Genomic DNA, 16,863 nt, shown 5'->3' with positions numbered 1-16,863 from the left:
TCTCGTTCCATCTCTTTCGCTGTATAAAGTGAGAGGATGACTAGAAGACTAGATTTGGAGAAATGGCCACTGCAGTCAGTCACAGTCCAGACCCATGCTGATTAACAGCACCACCACCAATCCGGATTACATGCAGAGGGATGGGCGTGTGTTTGTGTCTCTGTGTTTGTTTCTCTCTGTGAGTGTGCGTGTGTCGGGTTTAGCTGTGGATTAGCAGCCATACTTGACTGACTGTCCCAGTGTATGTAGTCTGCTAACCAGCTCCCAGGGGGCTCCAAGAGGACTGGGTGGATCCTAGAAGTCCAGTAAACAAAAGCTGAGACAACATGGCCACACAGAGATAAGAGACCAGCCACACACACACACACAGGCTAATGAGACAACTGACAGATGCTGGAGCTAGTATCTACAGCACCAACCTACAGAGGAGATCAACCAGCTCCACATCTCTGCTACGTGTAAACACACACCGCCTACATCATATGACAAAGTGCAGTAGCTCTAAAACGGACACACACACACCACCAACTCTTAGTGCACAGAGAGCAAGTCTCCCATCTCATCTTATTATAGCAATAATAGGTGACCCAGTTTGGGTATTTTGTTTTTTTCTCCCCTCTTTCAAAATAGACTGTTATTCTGGTACTTCCTGTGATAGAAGGCTGATTTCTATCGGCCAGGCTCTGAGGCCTGGTGGCTGCTGGGAGATCTGGACATGGTTTGGAGGGGGGGTATTGAGAAGACTGCAGGTGAAAGGTTATGAGCGACAGTTGGCCTTAATAAAACTGTCTGGAAAATGCATTGGTTTGTCCTTAATAAAACTGTCTGGAAAATGCATTGGTTTGTCCTACTGCTAGAACAGGAGAGTTGGGGTGTAGAGTTGAAGTCGGAAGTTGACGTACACTTAGGTTGGAGTCATTAAAACTCATTTTTCAACCACTCCACAAATTTCTTGTTAACAAACTATAGTTTTGGCAAGTCGGTTAGGACATCTACTTTGCATGACACAAGTCATTTTTCCAATAATTGTCTACAGTCAGATTATTTCACTTATAATTCACTGTATCACAATTCCAGTGGGTCAGAAGTTTACATACACTAAGTTGACTGTGCCTTTAAACAACTTGGAAAATTCCAGAAAATTATGTCACGGCTTTAGAAGCTTCTGATAGGCTAATTGACATCATTTGAGTCAATTGGAGTTGTACTTGTGGATGTATTTCAAGGCCTACCTTCAAACTCAGTGCCTCTTTGCTTCATGGGAAAATCAAAAGAAATCAGCCAAGCCCTCAGAAAAAAATGGTATACCTCCAAGTCTGGTTCATCCTTGGGAGCAATTTCCAAACACCTGAAGGTATCACGTTCATCTGTACAAACAATAGTACGCAAGTATAAACACCATGGGACCACGCAGCCGTCATACCACTCAGGAAGGAGACGCGTTCTGTCTCCTAGAGATGAACGTACTTTGGTGCGAAAAGTGCAACTCAATCCCAGAACAACAGCAAAGGACCTTGTGAAGATGCTGGAGGAAACGGGTACAAACGTATCTATATGGACAGTAAAACGAGTCCTATATCCATATAACCTGAAAGGCTGCTCAGCAAGGAAGAAGCAATTGTTCCAAAACCGTCATCAAAAAGCCAGACTACGGTTTGCAACTGTACATGGGGACAAAGATCGTACATTTTGGAGAAATGTCCTCTGATCTGATGAAATAAAAATAGAACTGTTTGGCCATAATGTCCATCGTCATGTCTGGAGAAAAAGGGTGAGGCTTGCAAGCCGAAGAACACCATCCCAACCGGGAAGCTCGGGGATGGCAGCATCATGTTGTGGGGGTGCTTTGCTGCAGGAGGGACTGGTACACTTGGACAATGACCCCAAGCATATTTACAAAGTTGTGGCAAAATAGCTTAAGGACAACAATGTCAAGGTATTGGAGTGGCCATCACAAAGCCCTGACCTCAATCCAATAGAACATTTGTGGGCAGAACTGAAAAAGCGTGTGCGAGCAAGGTGTCCCACAAACCTGACTCAGTAACACCAGCTCTGTCAGGAGGAATGGGCTGAAATTTACCCACTTACTGTGGGAAGCTTGTGGAGGGCTACTCGAAACGTTTGACCCAAGTTAAACAATTTAAAGACAATGCTACCAAATACTAATTGAGTGTATATAAACTTCTGACCCACTGGGAATGCGATGAAATAAATAAAAGCTGAACTAAATCATTCTCTCTACTATTATTCTGAAAGTTCAAATTCTTAAAATAAAGTGGTGATCCTGATTTTTTTTTTTTACTATGATTAAATGTCAGGCATTGTGAAAAACTAAGTTTAAGTGTGTTTCGCTAAGGTGTATGATAACTTCCGACTTCAACTGTATTTAGTAGACAACAGTAGAGGGATTGGCAGAAGATCTGAAAGGCAGTCAGCAGTGCTCAATTTGGTTGCCCGACTTATGATCACATACAGTGCATTCGGAAAGTATTCAGACCCCTTGACTTATTCCACATTTTGCTACATTGGTACCTTATTCTAAAATGTGTTCAATAGTTTTTTTCCCCCTCACCATTCTACACACACTATCCCATGACGACAAAGCAAAAACATTTTTTAAAGAAATGTTTGCAAATGTATATATTTATATAAAAAAAATTATATTTACATAAGTATTCCGACCCTTTGCTCAGTACTTTGTTGAAGCACCGTTGGCAGCGATTTAGTCTCTAGTCGTCTACAAGCTTGGCACACCTGCATTTGGGAAGTTTATCACATTCTTCTCTGCAGATCCTCTCAATCTTCTGTCAGGTCTGCTTGGGGAGCATTGCTGCACAGCTATTTTCAGGTCTCTCCAGAGATGTTGGATTGGGTTCTAGTCCAGGCTCTGCCTGGGCCACTCAAGGACATTCAGAGACCTGTCCCGAAGCCACTCCTGTGTTGTCTTGGCTGTGTGCTTAGGGTCATTGCCCTGTTGAAAGGTGAACCTTCGCCCCAGTCTGAGGTCCTGAACGCTCTGGAGCAGGTTTTCATCAAGGATCTCTGTACTTTGCTCTGTTCATCTTTCCCTCGATTCTGACTAGTCTCCCAGTCCCGGCTTCTGAAAAACATCCCCAGAGTATGATCCTGCCACCACCATGCTTCACTGTAGGGATGGTGTAGGGATGGCAGGTTTCCTCTACCATAAAGGCCTGATTTGGAGTGCTGCAGAGATGGTCATCCTTTTGGAAGGTTCTCCCATCTCCACAGAGGAACTCTAGAGCTCTGTCAGTGACCATTGGGTCTTTGTCACCTCCCTGACCAATTGCTCAGTTTGGTCGGGCAGCCAGCTCGAGGAAGAGTCTTGGTGATTCCAAACTTCTTCCATTTAAGAATGATGGAGGCCACTGTTCTTAGGGACATCTTTTGGTACCCTTCCTCAGATCTGTGCCTCGACACAATCCTGTCTCGGAGCTCTACGGACAATTCCTTCAACCTCATGGCTTGGTTTTTGCTCTGACATGCACTGAACTGTGGGACCTTATATAGACAGGTGTGTGCCTTTCCAAATCAATTGAATTTACCACAGGTGGACTCAATGAAGTTGTAGAAACATCTCAAGGATGATCAATGGAAACAGGATGCACCTGAGCTCAATTTCGAGTCAACAAAGGGTCTGAATACTTATGTAAATAAGTTATTTCTGTTTTTTATTTTTAATAAATGTGCAGATTTCTACAAACCTGTTTGCTTTGTCATTGTGTGTAGATTGAGGAATGTTTTATTTCATCCATTTTAGAAGGCTGTAACGTAACAAAATGTGGGAAAAGTCTGAATACTTTCCAAATGCATTGCATGCCCAGAAATTCAAATTGACACGCAAAACATATGTACACTTTCTGTCTTCCACTTACACACGAGAGGAACCAGAAATATCAAATGTTGAAAAGAGAGTGTGTGTGTAGCCTATATTTAGTCATTTAACACGAATGGGACCCACACGTCACACACACGTTGTGAATCATGGCCCAGTCATCTCCTGCCTAGCCTCACAAGGTGTGTGTGTGTGGGGGGGAGGACAGGTCAGCACTCTGTAGAGCTGTGTCAGTCAAACAGCAGTCGGGTGACCTGTGTGTTCAAGGAGCATTTAGAGCCGCAGACCCTGACCAACATGTCAGGATGGGTTCCACTCTGGCCCAGAGTGCACCTCTACATACTTTCCTTTCTTCTCTACACTTTCCTGTCTACCAATAAACCCATCAAATACACTGGGAGTGGGACTGCCCCAATCCTTAGAACAACGCTGGCTGGCTGTAAGAGATGAGTGTAGGCGTAGAAATATAATATATAGATTGTATTTCTGTTAGTGTGAGACTGGTCAGAGTGCTGCTTGGTAATGGATTACTGCAGCAGGCTCTTCCAGGGGTGGGCAGACGGGCGGATATTAGTTGTTGGTGCAGTCTAGCACCAGAGAGAAGTGATGGTCATTGTTGACATGTTACTGGGACTGTTGTGTTTCATAAGGAACCTGAGTATGTACTTCTGTATGTGAATGAGTTGGTACTTAATTAGTGTGTTTGTTTTACTGTAGTGTGTGTATGAATCCACAAGTGTTGCCTCGGTGGTACAGAAGGCCAGCTGTGTGTGAGGGAGAGCTGCTGTGTTCATTGTCATTAGAGTGATACCCATCTGATTCTACATGGGCTGGCCACTTCCTCTCATGTTGAGGGTCACACTGGGAAGGGAGTGGTAAGCACGCACAAAGGCCTATGCATCAGGGTTTCCGTTAACTGGTAATAGCCGGCTTTTGGCCACCATTTATTTATTTATTTTATACGTTTTAAAAAGCGGATAAATAAAATTGTCAACTGCGTTTTATTTTCAGCAAACTTAGCATGTGTAAATATTTGCATGAACATAAGATTCAACAACTGAGACATAAACTGAAAAAGTTGCATAGACGTGACTAACAGAAATGGAATAATGTGTCCCTGAACAAAGGGAGGATCAAAATCAAAAGTAACAGTCAGTATCTGGTGTGGCCACCAGCTGCATTAAGTACTGCAGTGCATCTCCTCATGGACTGCACCAGATTTGCCAGTTCTTGCTGTGAGATGTTACCCCACTCTTCCACCAAGGCACCTGCAAGTTCCTGGACATTCCTGGCCCTAACCCTCACCCTCCTATCTAACAGGTCCCAGACGTACTCAATGGGATTGAGATCCGGGCTCTTCGCTGGCCATGGCAGAACACTGACATTCCTGTCTTGCAGGAAATCACACACAGAATGAGCAGTTTGGCTGGTGGCATTGTCATGCTGGTGGGTCATGTCAGGATGAGCCTGCAGGAAGGGTACCACATGAGGGAGGAGGATGTCTTCCCTGTAACGCACAGCATTGAGATTCCCTGCAATGACAACAAGCTCAGTCCGATGATGCTGTGACACACCGCCCCCAGACCATGACTGATCCTCCACCTCTAAATCGATCCCGCTCCAGAGTACAGGACTCGGTGTAACGCTCATTCCTTCGACGATAAACACGAATCCAAACCATCACCCCTGGTGGGACAAAACCGCGATTTGTAAGTGAAGAGCACTTTTTGCCAGTCCTGTCTGGTCCAGTGACGGTGGGTTTGTGCCCATAGGTGACGTTGTTGCAGGTGATGTCTGGTGAGGACCTGCCTTACAACAGGCCTGCAGTCCAAGCCCTCATTCCAGCGTCAGTCCACCATCTCTCAGCCTATTGCGGACGGTCTGAGCACTGATGGAGGGATTGTGCGTTCCTGGTGTCACTCCGGCAGTTGCTGCCATCCTGTCCCGCAGGTGTGATGTTCGGATGTACCGATCCTGTGCAAGTGTTGATGCATGTGGTCTGCCACTGCAAGGACGATCAGCTGTCCAGCCTGTCTCCCTGGGGCGCTGTCTTTGGCGTATCACAGTATGGACAATTTATTGCCCTGGCCACATCTGCAGTCCTCATGCCTCCTTGCAGCATGCCTAAGGCACATTCACGCAGATGAGCAGGGACCCTGGGCATCTTTCTTTTGGTGTTTTTCAGAGTCAGTAGATAGGCCTCTTTAGTGTCCTTAGTTTTCATAACTGTGACCTTAATTGCCTACAGTCTGTAAGCTGTTAGTGTCTTAACGACCGTTCCACAGGTTCATGTTCAATAATAGTTGCTTGTTCAATGAACCATAATGGGAAACAGTGTTTAAACCCTTTACAATGAAGGTCTGTGAAGTTATTTGGATTTTTACAAATTATCTTTGGAAGACAGGATCCTGAAAAAGGGGCGTTTCTTTTTTTGCTGAGTTTATGAGGCATGTCTTACCTTGTTTACCTAGCCAAAATCATGCAATTATTTAAAATAAACGTTCTTTAATTGGCCAGTATCCAAAGGCACAATTTTAGTCGTATTAGCAACCCATGCTAGTTGTTGAATATTAGATCTCCCCTCTTAATGTCTAACGGATGTTTTCACATTTCACATCAAACTGCTCACATGTGCGGTGCGTTGTCCCCTAATTGCATTATGGAACCAACATTTGCGTGTGTCCTACTGCCTTGTGCGCATTGCTGCAATTGTATAATGAATAGTATCAACATTGTAAGCTAAACGTTCTGATCGGTTTCATCAGACTCGTTGCTTTTTAACAATTGTATTATTTATTTATTTGTATATGTAGTCTAGGCCTACTGCTTGTATGAATTTTGGATCGATCATCCCACAACTGTCCCAGAATTTGTTTGGAATAGGCCATTTCTTTCTCAACAAACTGATCAATAGAATAGGTAAACTTTTTTTTTTTAACTATGGGGGATAGTAGATTGACGTAGGCTAGTGATTTTCCTGTTCATTAGGCCTACTTGTCATGTTGGCTGAGGTGCCCTCTGTTGTACACACACCTCTTGGTGTGACCTTATTAGGCTATGTCAGCACATCCTGTGTGTATGGTCTCTCTGCCCTGGCAACAGGAAGTGACTGTCACCACCACTTTTGAGGGAGGGTGGGAGGGTAGCGCATGCTAAAAGTCATTAAAACTATAGCCTGTTTATTTACATTTCATGTCTAGTTATATGTACATATAAACTCATCTTAATTACCTCATGCTCCTGCATATCAACTCTGTACTGGTACCCTGTGTTTTTAGCCATGTTGTTACTCATTGTGTATTTATTACTTGTTATTGCTTTTCTGTTTTCTCTGTTTGCACCCGTAAGTAAGCAATTCACTGTTAGTCTACACCTGTTGTTGCTGATGTAAAAATGGCTTTATAAATGCATTTGATTTGTTTACAAAGCATGTACCGAAATAAAATGTGATTTGATCTTATTTTTTACTCTTTTGAAACATTTGACTCTCTTGACGTGTGTGTGTGTGTGTGTGTGTGTGTGTGTGTGTGTGTGTGTGTTCCAGGTGCAGTACAAGGAGGAGTTTGAGAAGAACAAAGGGAAAGGTTTCAGTGCTGTGGCCGACACGCCAGAGATGCAGAGAATCAAGAAAACACAGGACCACATCAGCAACGTACGTCTGTCTGTCAACGCTCACACGCAGGACCTGTCACAGGACAGGAACAACAACCATCTCTCTCCCTCAGGTTGTCTCAAATGGAACCCTGGTCAAAGTAGTGCACTATAGGGATCAGGGTGCCATTTGGGACTCAGGCCTGTCTTTATCCCTTACCTGCAGTGCTGGCTCCTTTGACCACTCACGCTCTCTCATATATATATATACACTACATGGTCAAAAGTATGTGGACACCTGCTCATTGATCATCTCATACCAAAATCATGAGCCTTAATGTGGAGTTGGTCCCCCCTTGTTGCTATAAAAGCCTCCACTCTTCTGGGAATGCTTTCCACTAGATGTAGGAACATTGCTGTGGGGACTTGCTTCCATTCAGCCACAAGAGCATTAGTGAGGTCGGGCACTGATTTTGGGGATTAGGCCTGTCTCGCAGTCTGCATTACAATTCATCCCAAAGATGTTCGATGGGGTTGAGGTCAGGGCTCTGTGCAGGCCAGTCAAGTTCTTCCACACCGATCTCGACAAACTATTTCTATATGGACCTGCACGGGGGCATTGTCATGCTGAAACAGGAAAGGGCCTTCCCCAACTGTTACCACAAAGTTGGAAGCACAGAATCGTCTAGAATGTCATTGTATGCTGTAGCGTTAACATTTCCCTACACTGGAACTACGGGGGCCTAGCCCGAACCATGAAACACAGCCCCAGACCATTATTCCTCTTCCGCCAAACTTTACAACTGGCACTATGCAATGGGGCAGGTAGCGTTCTCCTGGCATCTGCCAAACACAGATTCGTCCTTCAGACTGCCAGATGGTGAGGTGTGATTCATCACTCCAGAGAACACATGTCCACTGCTACAGAGTCCAATGGCAGCGGGGTTTACACCACTCCAGCTGACGCTTGGCAACGCACGTGGTGAGCTTAGGCTTATATGCAACTGCTCGGCCATGGAAACCCATTTCATGACGCTCCCGATTAACATTGTTTTGTGCTGACTTTGCTTTCAGAGGCAGATTGGAAATCCGTAGTGAGTGTTTCAATCGAGAACAGATTCTTTTTTAAAGAGCTTCAGCCCACAGCGGCCCCGTTCTGTGAGCATGTGTGGTCTACCACTTCGCGGCTGAGACGTTGTTGCTCCTAGACTTTTTCACTTCACAATAACAGCACTTACAGTTGACCGGGGCAGGTCAAGTAAGTAGGGCAGAAATTTGACTAACGGACTTGTTGGAAAGGTGGCTTCCTATGACGGTGGCACATTGGAAGTAACTGAGCTCTTCAGTAAGGCCGTCATATTGCCGGTGTTTGTCTATGGAGTTTGCATGGCTTTGTGCTCGATTTTATACACCTGTCAGCAACAGCTGTGGCTGAAATAGCTGAATCCACGAATTTCAAGGAGTGTCCACATACTTTAAACCATTTAGTATGTATGTGTGTTATGTATGTATTCATGCACGTCCTTACCACTCTGATGTGCAGATTGTCTCTTAGTCCAGAAGTGCTGTGTGAAGCCTGGGCACAGGGTTATGTTACTTTGTCCCTCTGTGGTCCTCTGTTGCAGAAGGCTGCTGCCTAGGGCCTTGCTTGCTCTGGCAGACCAGGGACACACATCCTGACATCGCAGAACATAGTTGCCCTGCTCTGTCTTCTCTAATGACTTAATGAGTGTGGAGGGTGTTGGTTAATTACTGCTTTCATACAGGAACAGATCCTGTGTGTCTGAGACGGTGGAAACACACACACACACACACACACACACACACTTTATTACCACACACACACACACACACACACACACACACACACACATCAACACTTCTACAACCCCAGGCAAATACAGAGAAGAGAAACATGAGAAGTCTGTTACAGTGTCCCAGCTGTTATCAGTGTGTGTGAGGACAGACCAAGCCAAGGGGTGCGGCTGATGATCTCTTTCTTTCCCTCCTCCTCGGATGGACCCACACTCAGTAGGCCAGAGAGAGACAGACATGTCCAGCTCTCTTTGAAATGTGAGATGTCCAACTCCAGCCCCTTCTCGTTCACAACTGTCTGTCTGGACTAGTCCCCGTCTCTCGCTCTCCTTATCTCTCTGTCATATGACTCTAATTCACATTCATTTAGAACGTTCACTAAGGTCTCCAGCCCTCTGTCCCTTCCTACCTCTAACTTTCTACTGATTCATGTAGTGAAGGTTAAGAGGAGGGGGGGGGCAGTTTTGTGTCCGGGAGTGGGACTGGCATGGGCTGAGCTTTTCCTGTTCACACACACACACACACACACACACACACACACACACACACCATCTGTGTGCAACCTTCACCTTCAAAACAAACAGAAGTAATGTCAGACTCTCTCACGTAACATATTGAACATGTTGCTGGCTCTCTCACATTTAAAATAACTGTCTTCTCACAGTCACTGAACGCAATATCCTCACTCACGCTTAACACGGTCTTCTCCTCCGCTTAACACACTGGCCTCTTTCACCCACCCAGAGAGGGGGAGGGAGAGAGGGAGGGGGCAGAATATAGGCTGTGTCAGTCTTATCATTCAGGCTGGGAATAGTAGGGCTGTTATACTGCAGAAAAGGATCTGTCTCAGGTTTATTGGTCATTTGGAGATGAATGCGGTCTCTCTCTGTGATGTTGGCTGGGTTGTTATATTAGGGCTGGTGCTGCTGGTTGTGATGCAGCTTTGATTTACCTGAATAAACAAGGAAAGCATGTACTGCCATCCAGGACCTCTATACAAGGCGGTATCAGAGGAAAGCCCTAAAAATTGTCAGACTCCAGCCACACTAGACTGTTCTCTCTGCTACCGCACGGCAAGCGGTACCCCCCCCCCCCATAGCCACTATTTGCATTGCAACACCCCCCCCCCCCTTTCACTCCTGTGCTACTCACTTTAATAATAACTCTACCTACATGTACATATTACCTAGACTAAATGGTGCCCCCACACATTGACTCTATACCGGTACCCCCTGTATATAATATTGTTATTGTTATTTTACTGCTGCTCTTTAACTGCTTGTTACTTTTTATTTCTTATTTGTATTTTTTAAACTGCATTGTTGGTTAGAAGCTTGTAAGTAAGCATTTCACTGTAAGGTCGGCGCATGTAACTAAAAGGTCATTTTCACCCAGTATTTTTGTTAGACATGATATATTTTGCACCATTTTCTGTCTTCCTCCTTTGGGTCTCTGTTACTCTTTTCAATTTCTTACCCTTGCTTTAGGCCTGTCTCTCTCTCTCTCTCCACTTTTTCTCATTTCACCTGTTCCTGGTGATGTGTCAGCAATGGTTGCTAGGCAGCGCTGAGGTCACCCAACTTCCGGCTACGATGTCATTTCCTGTGTCAGCAGGCCTATTGTAGAAATGGAGAAGCACGTAGCTTAGCACTGTAGCGCCCTACCTATTACACACGCAGCCCTACTGCCTGGAGTGGGATCTGGAGACACCTACTGGGCACGACATGAACTGCACTTTATTTCCCTGCTCTAAATAGCTATCTGCTGGACTGGTACAGTCAACAGGATGCAATCTGAATTTTCTTATCAAACTAAGCAGCACCATACATGACGTCTGGGTGTTATATCTAGCCACTATGTATCAGAGCTAAATGACAAATGTCACAATGCAAATATAATGTGTGTGTACACAGATTAAGTACCATGAGGAGTTTGAGAAGAACAGGATGGGAGGAGAAATCCCATCTCCCCAGCCCAACAGCCCCAATCCAGGTACACATGCTGTCTCGCTCGCTCTCTCGCTCTCTCTCACACACACACACTATGGAAATACATTTATTAAAGATGCACGATGACATTTCCTGGTTGCTAAAATTCGAATGGTCTGCCTAATTTCACAAGCAAGTAAAGTGTAGAGAATTATTGTACCATCTAAAATATATTTCTCAAGACCAACATTTGATTACATTTTGTAGCTTTAACATCAGTGAGAGTAGACACATGGTTGCATTTATACCTGGGCGTAAAATGTTTGCTTTTTCGGCTCTGTGGACAGTTCCTGTTTTTTAGCACACCTGAATACAGTGATTGTGAGCTAGTGGTTAACCTGTGCATTCACTGTGTACATGTTATCACCTCTCAATATCACAGAGAGTCATTGTTCTAATAATTGACTGAAAGGTGCTAAATGATGGCTGCAAGTTTTGACTTGCTGTGCTGTGGAATTCTCTGTATCAGAGCCCTGGGGCTGACCAATGAGGTGCCAGTTAGATGGAGGGATAGGGGGGGAATACAGCAGGAGGAGATGAGACGGGGGGGGCCAAAATGTCTATCCTTCACTCTGATTCAATCACTCACTCTCCCTCTCACAATTCTCTCTCCCCAACTTTCTCTCGCTATCTCTGGCTCTCTCCTACCCCTCTCCTTTTCCCTCTCTCTCACCAGTGTTCCAGCAGCCCCACCAGCCCCCTGCTGCGTCTAAGAACTACAGCTATGAGTCAGCAGCGGCTCCTGGACCAGTCCGTCAGGTGGCCGCCGCCCCCCCTCCCAGCTCCGGGGTGAGACAGAACCCTCCTCTCTCTTGTGTTAGGATCTATCCCAAATGGCACCCTATTCCCTATTTAAAGCATCTGCTTTTTTTTTACCAGGGCCCGTTGTGGCCCGGTCAAAAGTAATGCACTATTTAGGGAAAGGGGTGCCGTTTGGGACGTAGGCACTGTTCTCTCTGCATGGGGGCCTCCACTGTGTCTGGCAGTATCCACATGGCCCCCCCCAGTAGCTTTGTCTTGTAGCAGAGACTGACTGTCTCTGTTGAAGGTGGTGTTATAGGAACTTCATGTTCTCTTTCTCTCCCTTTCTCCGTACCTTCTCCCTTCCCTCCCTCCTATTCCTTTTACATCCTCTCTCTCCTCTCCATCTCTCTCTCTCCTCTCCATCTCTCTCTCTCCTCTCCATCTCTCTCTCTCCTCTCCATCTCTCTCTCTCCTCTCCATCTCTCTCTCTTCTCTCCATCTCTCTCTCTTCTCTCCATCTCTCTCTCTTCTCTCCATCTCTCTTTTTCACTCGTTTTCTCTTTTTCACTTCTCTCTCTTTTTCACTCGTTTTCTCTCTCTTTTTCACTCGTTATATATATATATATATATATATATATCCCCCTTCTCTTCCTGTGTGTAGAAGCGGTACCAGGCGGTGTATGACTATGCTGCAGCCGATGAGGACGAGGTGGGCTTCCTGGAGGGAGATGTGATCGTGGACGCGCAGGTGATCGACGAGGGCTGGATGTACGGCCGTGTCGAGCGCACTGGCCAGCAGGGCATGCTGCCTGCTAACTATGTAGAGGCCATCTGATCTGAGAAAGAGAAGTGTGGGAGGGAGGGAGAGAAGCAAATGAAAAGCCCAGTGCCATCTCATCTTAATGCCGCTTTCTATTTCTTTCACTCGTTCTCCGATCTTTCCTGTAAGACCCCCCGGTGTACCCCTGGTCTGCTCTCCTCCAACGACACTCTGTCTGTCTGTGCTGCCGTCTATCTGAATGTCTGTTTGTCTGCCTGTCTCTGTCCCAATTCTTTGGTCCACTAAAAAAAAGCAGTCAAGTGGAATTTAAGTCTTACAGAAGAAACATGCCTCCATCTTACAGGCTATATATACATCAGGGGTCATAGTGTATCACAACTATCCTAGCTACAGCACTTCATTTTCCAGCAAACTATGATGCAAAACGATATGAACCTCCCCCTTTGTCAATCAAGTTGCCATGACAGCAGAGAACTGAGGCCAATGTGGTCATGAGAAAATGAGTTTGGAATGTGGGTGTGGCATCTTCAGAAGTTGTTTTTTTCTTCTTCTTTTTTCCGTTTTTGAAACTGGTTGAAATTGGTCTGACTGGAAGCTCAGTGTAGAATCTTACTATATCTGGGCAGTTAGAACTCAGCTTGAATATTTGACTTGTGTACATTCCATTAACCATCAATACCCCATTGTTGTCGCATCAACCAGTCAGTGAGCAGTCTACAGTATCAGTCTTACCAGAGAGGTCTTATATATTTCTATAACTACACGTACGCATTTATCAATAGTACTTATCTGTTACCTCACCTGTCTTACCCTGTCCTGCACTGCATTGTGGGTATTGTTCTGAAACTCAACTGGAATCCTATCTAAACTGAAGAGCGCCTCCTGCCTTGCCTTGTACCTCAAGTTCAGGCATTTGAAGTACAGGAGGGATCAGGGACGAGTTAGTTAGGGGACGTGGTTACAATCTTCTTACAATCATGTCATCACCTTAGTCAGTGGGTGTGAAGCTATTCCTCATTCTCGCTGTCTCCCGCTCGCAGCCTCATGCCTTCCGACAGTCTTACAGGAAGATGAGTGACGTGATGGTTGGAGAGGGTCTGGGGCGGAGAGAGGGGGTAGGATCAGGCCAGGTCCTGCCCCTATTCCAAGAGAACCAACATCCGAGTTTATCAATCGTAAGCGCGAAGGCCAAACACAATTCCCAAAACAATTCTGTATTGTCAATCTTTTCTCTTTTTTTTCAAATTATTATTTTTTTCACTTTGTTTTGTTGTTAAACATTCCAGTCCTTTGTTATGAGAAGTGTTGAACGGGGGTCAGAAATCCAGGCTGTGGTAAATGTTAGTGTTTTATTTCCTATCATGCTGTTTTTTTCCCCCCTTTGCTTTTGTTGGTATTCTAAGAGGCTTATTTTAAAAATGTCAATGTATCAAATACATTTCGGAAGTAAAACGGCAACTCGATTTATGAACCAATAAGGCACGCTAGTTTTGTCTAGACGTGTGCGTATGCTGGGTTAGAAATCCCAACGATTTAGATCCATGGGGTAAATCAACCATCATGGGTTATGTATTTGCCTGATAATTCGTCAACCCAATTTGCCTGTTTTATTGTGCCAACTCGTGACTGGACCACCTCGCCCAGTTCTCTTTTCCTTGAAACTCCGAAGAGTGGAGAGCAATGTTCTGGAGTGCCACTGGCTCATGAATATTCACATGCTCATTAATGAGCAGTCGTCATGGCGCATAGTTACATTAGGCCCCCGCTCTCTCGCCCGCATTTATAGATCATCTCTGACATTCTATAGGCACACATTTCCATAGGACATTCCCTGCCTATGTAGTGGCACCCCTGTGTTGCACAGGAAACTGAGAAATGTTACGCGACAACGACGTAACTTTCATAGTCGTAGCTACGAGATCTGTCTGGATGTCCTGTCAGGAGCAGATTCTTCCAGTGCCGACGGATCGTTGTACATTCCGTGTCCCGAGGGACCGTGTGAGGCTGGGAGAGGGACGCGGTGAACTCCTCCTCGACCGCTTACTTATCTTTCCCACCCTAATGTTTCTTCCCCTTCTCTGATGCACTGTGACTGTCACATGTGAGGGGGGGGGGATTAAAAGTCTTGTTCCGCCGTATAGCCTGATTTGATGGTGGTGTTGTACAGTTGTTTTGGGTTGTAGGTCATGGTGCTGGGGAAGGAGGGGGCTTTTACCTGCAGACTAAAGCTGTAGTGTGGAATGATTTTGATCTAATGAGGTGAAGGGGCAGTATAAAGGGTAAACGGTACCCTTTTTAGTACCAGTGTGGTGGGACGTGTTGGACAATAAGTAGGTGTTGACCGTTCATATCATTTTGGCTTCAACTTTGTAATGTGATGAGTTATAACAATGATGCTTAAATGAATTAGAATGAACACAACGCACACCTCAACCCGACTGGATAATCAGATTGCCATGCTGATTAAAAAAAAGGTAAGTCTAGGCTGGCATTTAGCATCTATGATCTCTACTTGACAACTGGACATTTTTAAACTCGTACACTGTATGAAGGGCCGTTTTGGGGCAGAGCCATTTGAAGTCTCACTTGCTTTGCTGCAGTAACTGAAGAAAGGGTGAGGAGGAAGAGGTGGTTTGGCTTGACGTGAATGGGGTGTTGGGAGTTTTTATGAATTTGGTTGGCCTCTTGTACAGTATCAGCAGTCAATGCCTCAAAATAAAATAGCCTTGGCTATGTGGAGGCTTTGGTGTGTTTTATAGATGGGGAATAAACCAAGCCTTCGTTGGCTGCCACAGCTGTTTTTCCTTTGCAGTGATGTGGATTTGTTTTAGTTGCTAGGGGTATTTCGGAGCGAGGCGAATGATGGTGGTAGTTGGAGGGAAACCAATCCAAAGTGGCTAAAGACAAGCCAATTGTGTTTTTGTGCGACTTGAGTGATGATAGACCACAGCGGCAAGGCGTAGACATTATTATTGCACCATGTTATTGTCTGTATTGAGCTGGATGGGGCTAGGAAAGGGATGCTACTAGGAAAGCGTACTACTACCCCCAACCTAAGGAAAGACTAGGAATCCGCCAGGAGACCAATATTCTCTTCTGCTTTGGTATCACTCCTACAACTCTGCAGTATCATATCTCATATCATCACCTTGTTCTCCTCCCCCAATGTATGTGGTCATATCAGTCCTATGGCCAAGAGTCCTCCAACCTTCTACCCCAATTAAAGACTCCTATGTCCTATGCTTCTGATGAATAAACCATCCCTGCTTTTGTATGATACTGGTATAGGAAGTGCAGATATAAATCACATCAACCAACCACAAACACTGACCTAGCATTCAGACCGATGTTGTGCATTCCATCAAAAAATTATTTTGTTTTGATAGCATTTTTGTTCTTCTGATTTTTTTTTTTTTACATGCATATATTGACATTCTTAAAAGAAAATCAGACTCCAGTTGAATTTTAAGGAACTGATAAAAGCATCTCATGTTGCCCTGTTTCAGCACTTCGAATTGTACTTAAATATTCTACAGATTAAATAAAATGTCATTTTTACTCGGTAGCGTCCAGTATTATTTGCTTCCTTCAGTGTAAATTCTTCCTCATTCGGTGTGATTCATTGACTATATGACTACGACTTTGCTGAACACTAAACGCAGATTGCATGTATTAAATGTATATGGGACTGGGCCCTCAGCAGAAATAAATGTCCCATGTTTTACGCTACTCCCTATCCTGGTTTTAATGTCTACCCGTATGCTTCCACGCGTACAATATTATAGAAAGTATAGGGCGGGGAGGGGCTTCGTGCATAGAGATTATTCTGCTCCGGCTATTTCCGATCTTCCCCGATCTGCGCCGGTTTTAAGGGGGCTTCCAATTTCTTCGTCGTGTGTTCTGGCGATACATCTGCATCCTCCATTTCTGGCATTCTCATCATGTTGGACATTTTAGTGTTGATGTTTTTTGCTATCATGGGACTTGTTTTCCTATCCTACATAATTTACATGTTATGATGTGTGTCCGGATTTTGGACCCAGCCGGTGAGCCGCTCCTACATCCGCGGTACCCATCGCTGACAGTGGTAA

General features: G+C 45.0%; 1 protein-coding gene across 1 annotated transcript in view; it reads left to right on the top strand.

Annotated features, from left to right (window-relative positions):
- The window catches only part of LOC115110237 (LIM and SH3 domain protein 1-like), a 50,883-nt gene extending 34,553 nt beyond the window's left edge, over nucleotides 1-16,330 (top strand). The window contains exons 4-7 of the mRNA XM_029635720.2: nucleotides 7,398-7,505; nucleotides 11,173-11,251; nucleotides 11,924-12,036; nucleotides 12,653-16,330. Coding sequence (XP_029491580.1) covers nucleotides 7,398-7,505; nucleotides 11,173-11,251; nucleotides 11,924-12,036; nucleotides 12,653-12,826 — 474 coding nt within the window. The 3' untranslated portion in view covers nucleotides 12,827-16,330. The remainder of the gene's footprint in view (nucleotides 1-7,397; nucleotides 7,506-11,172; nucleotides 11,252-11,923; nucleotides 12,037-12,652) is intronic.
- The last annotated feature ends 533 nt before the right edge of the window (nucleotides 16,331-16,863 follow it).

This window comes from Oncorhynchus nerka, linkage group LG26 (assembly GCF_034236695.1).
Source record: "Oncorhynchus nerka isolate Pitt River linkage group LG26, Oner_Uvic_2.0, whole genome shotgun sequence".
Lineage (NCBI taxonomy): Eukaryota > Metazoa > Chordata > Actinopteri > Salmoniformes > Salmonidae > Oncorhynchus > Oncorhynchus nerka.
The sequence above is the reverse complement of the archived record's forward strand: the minus strand, read 5'-3'. Positions and strand labels throughout refer to the sequence as shown.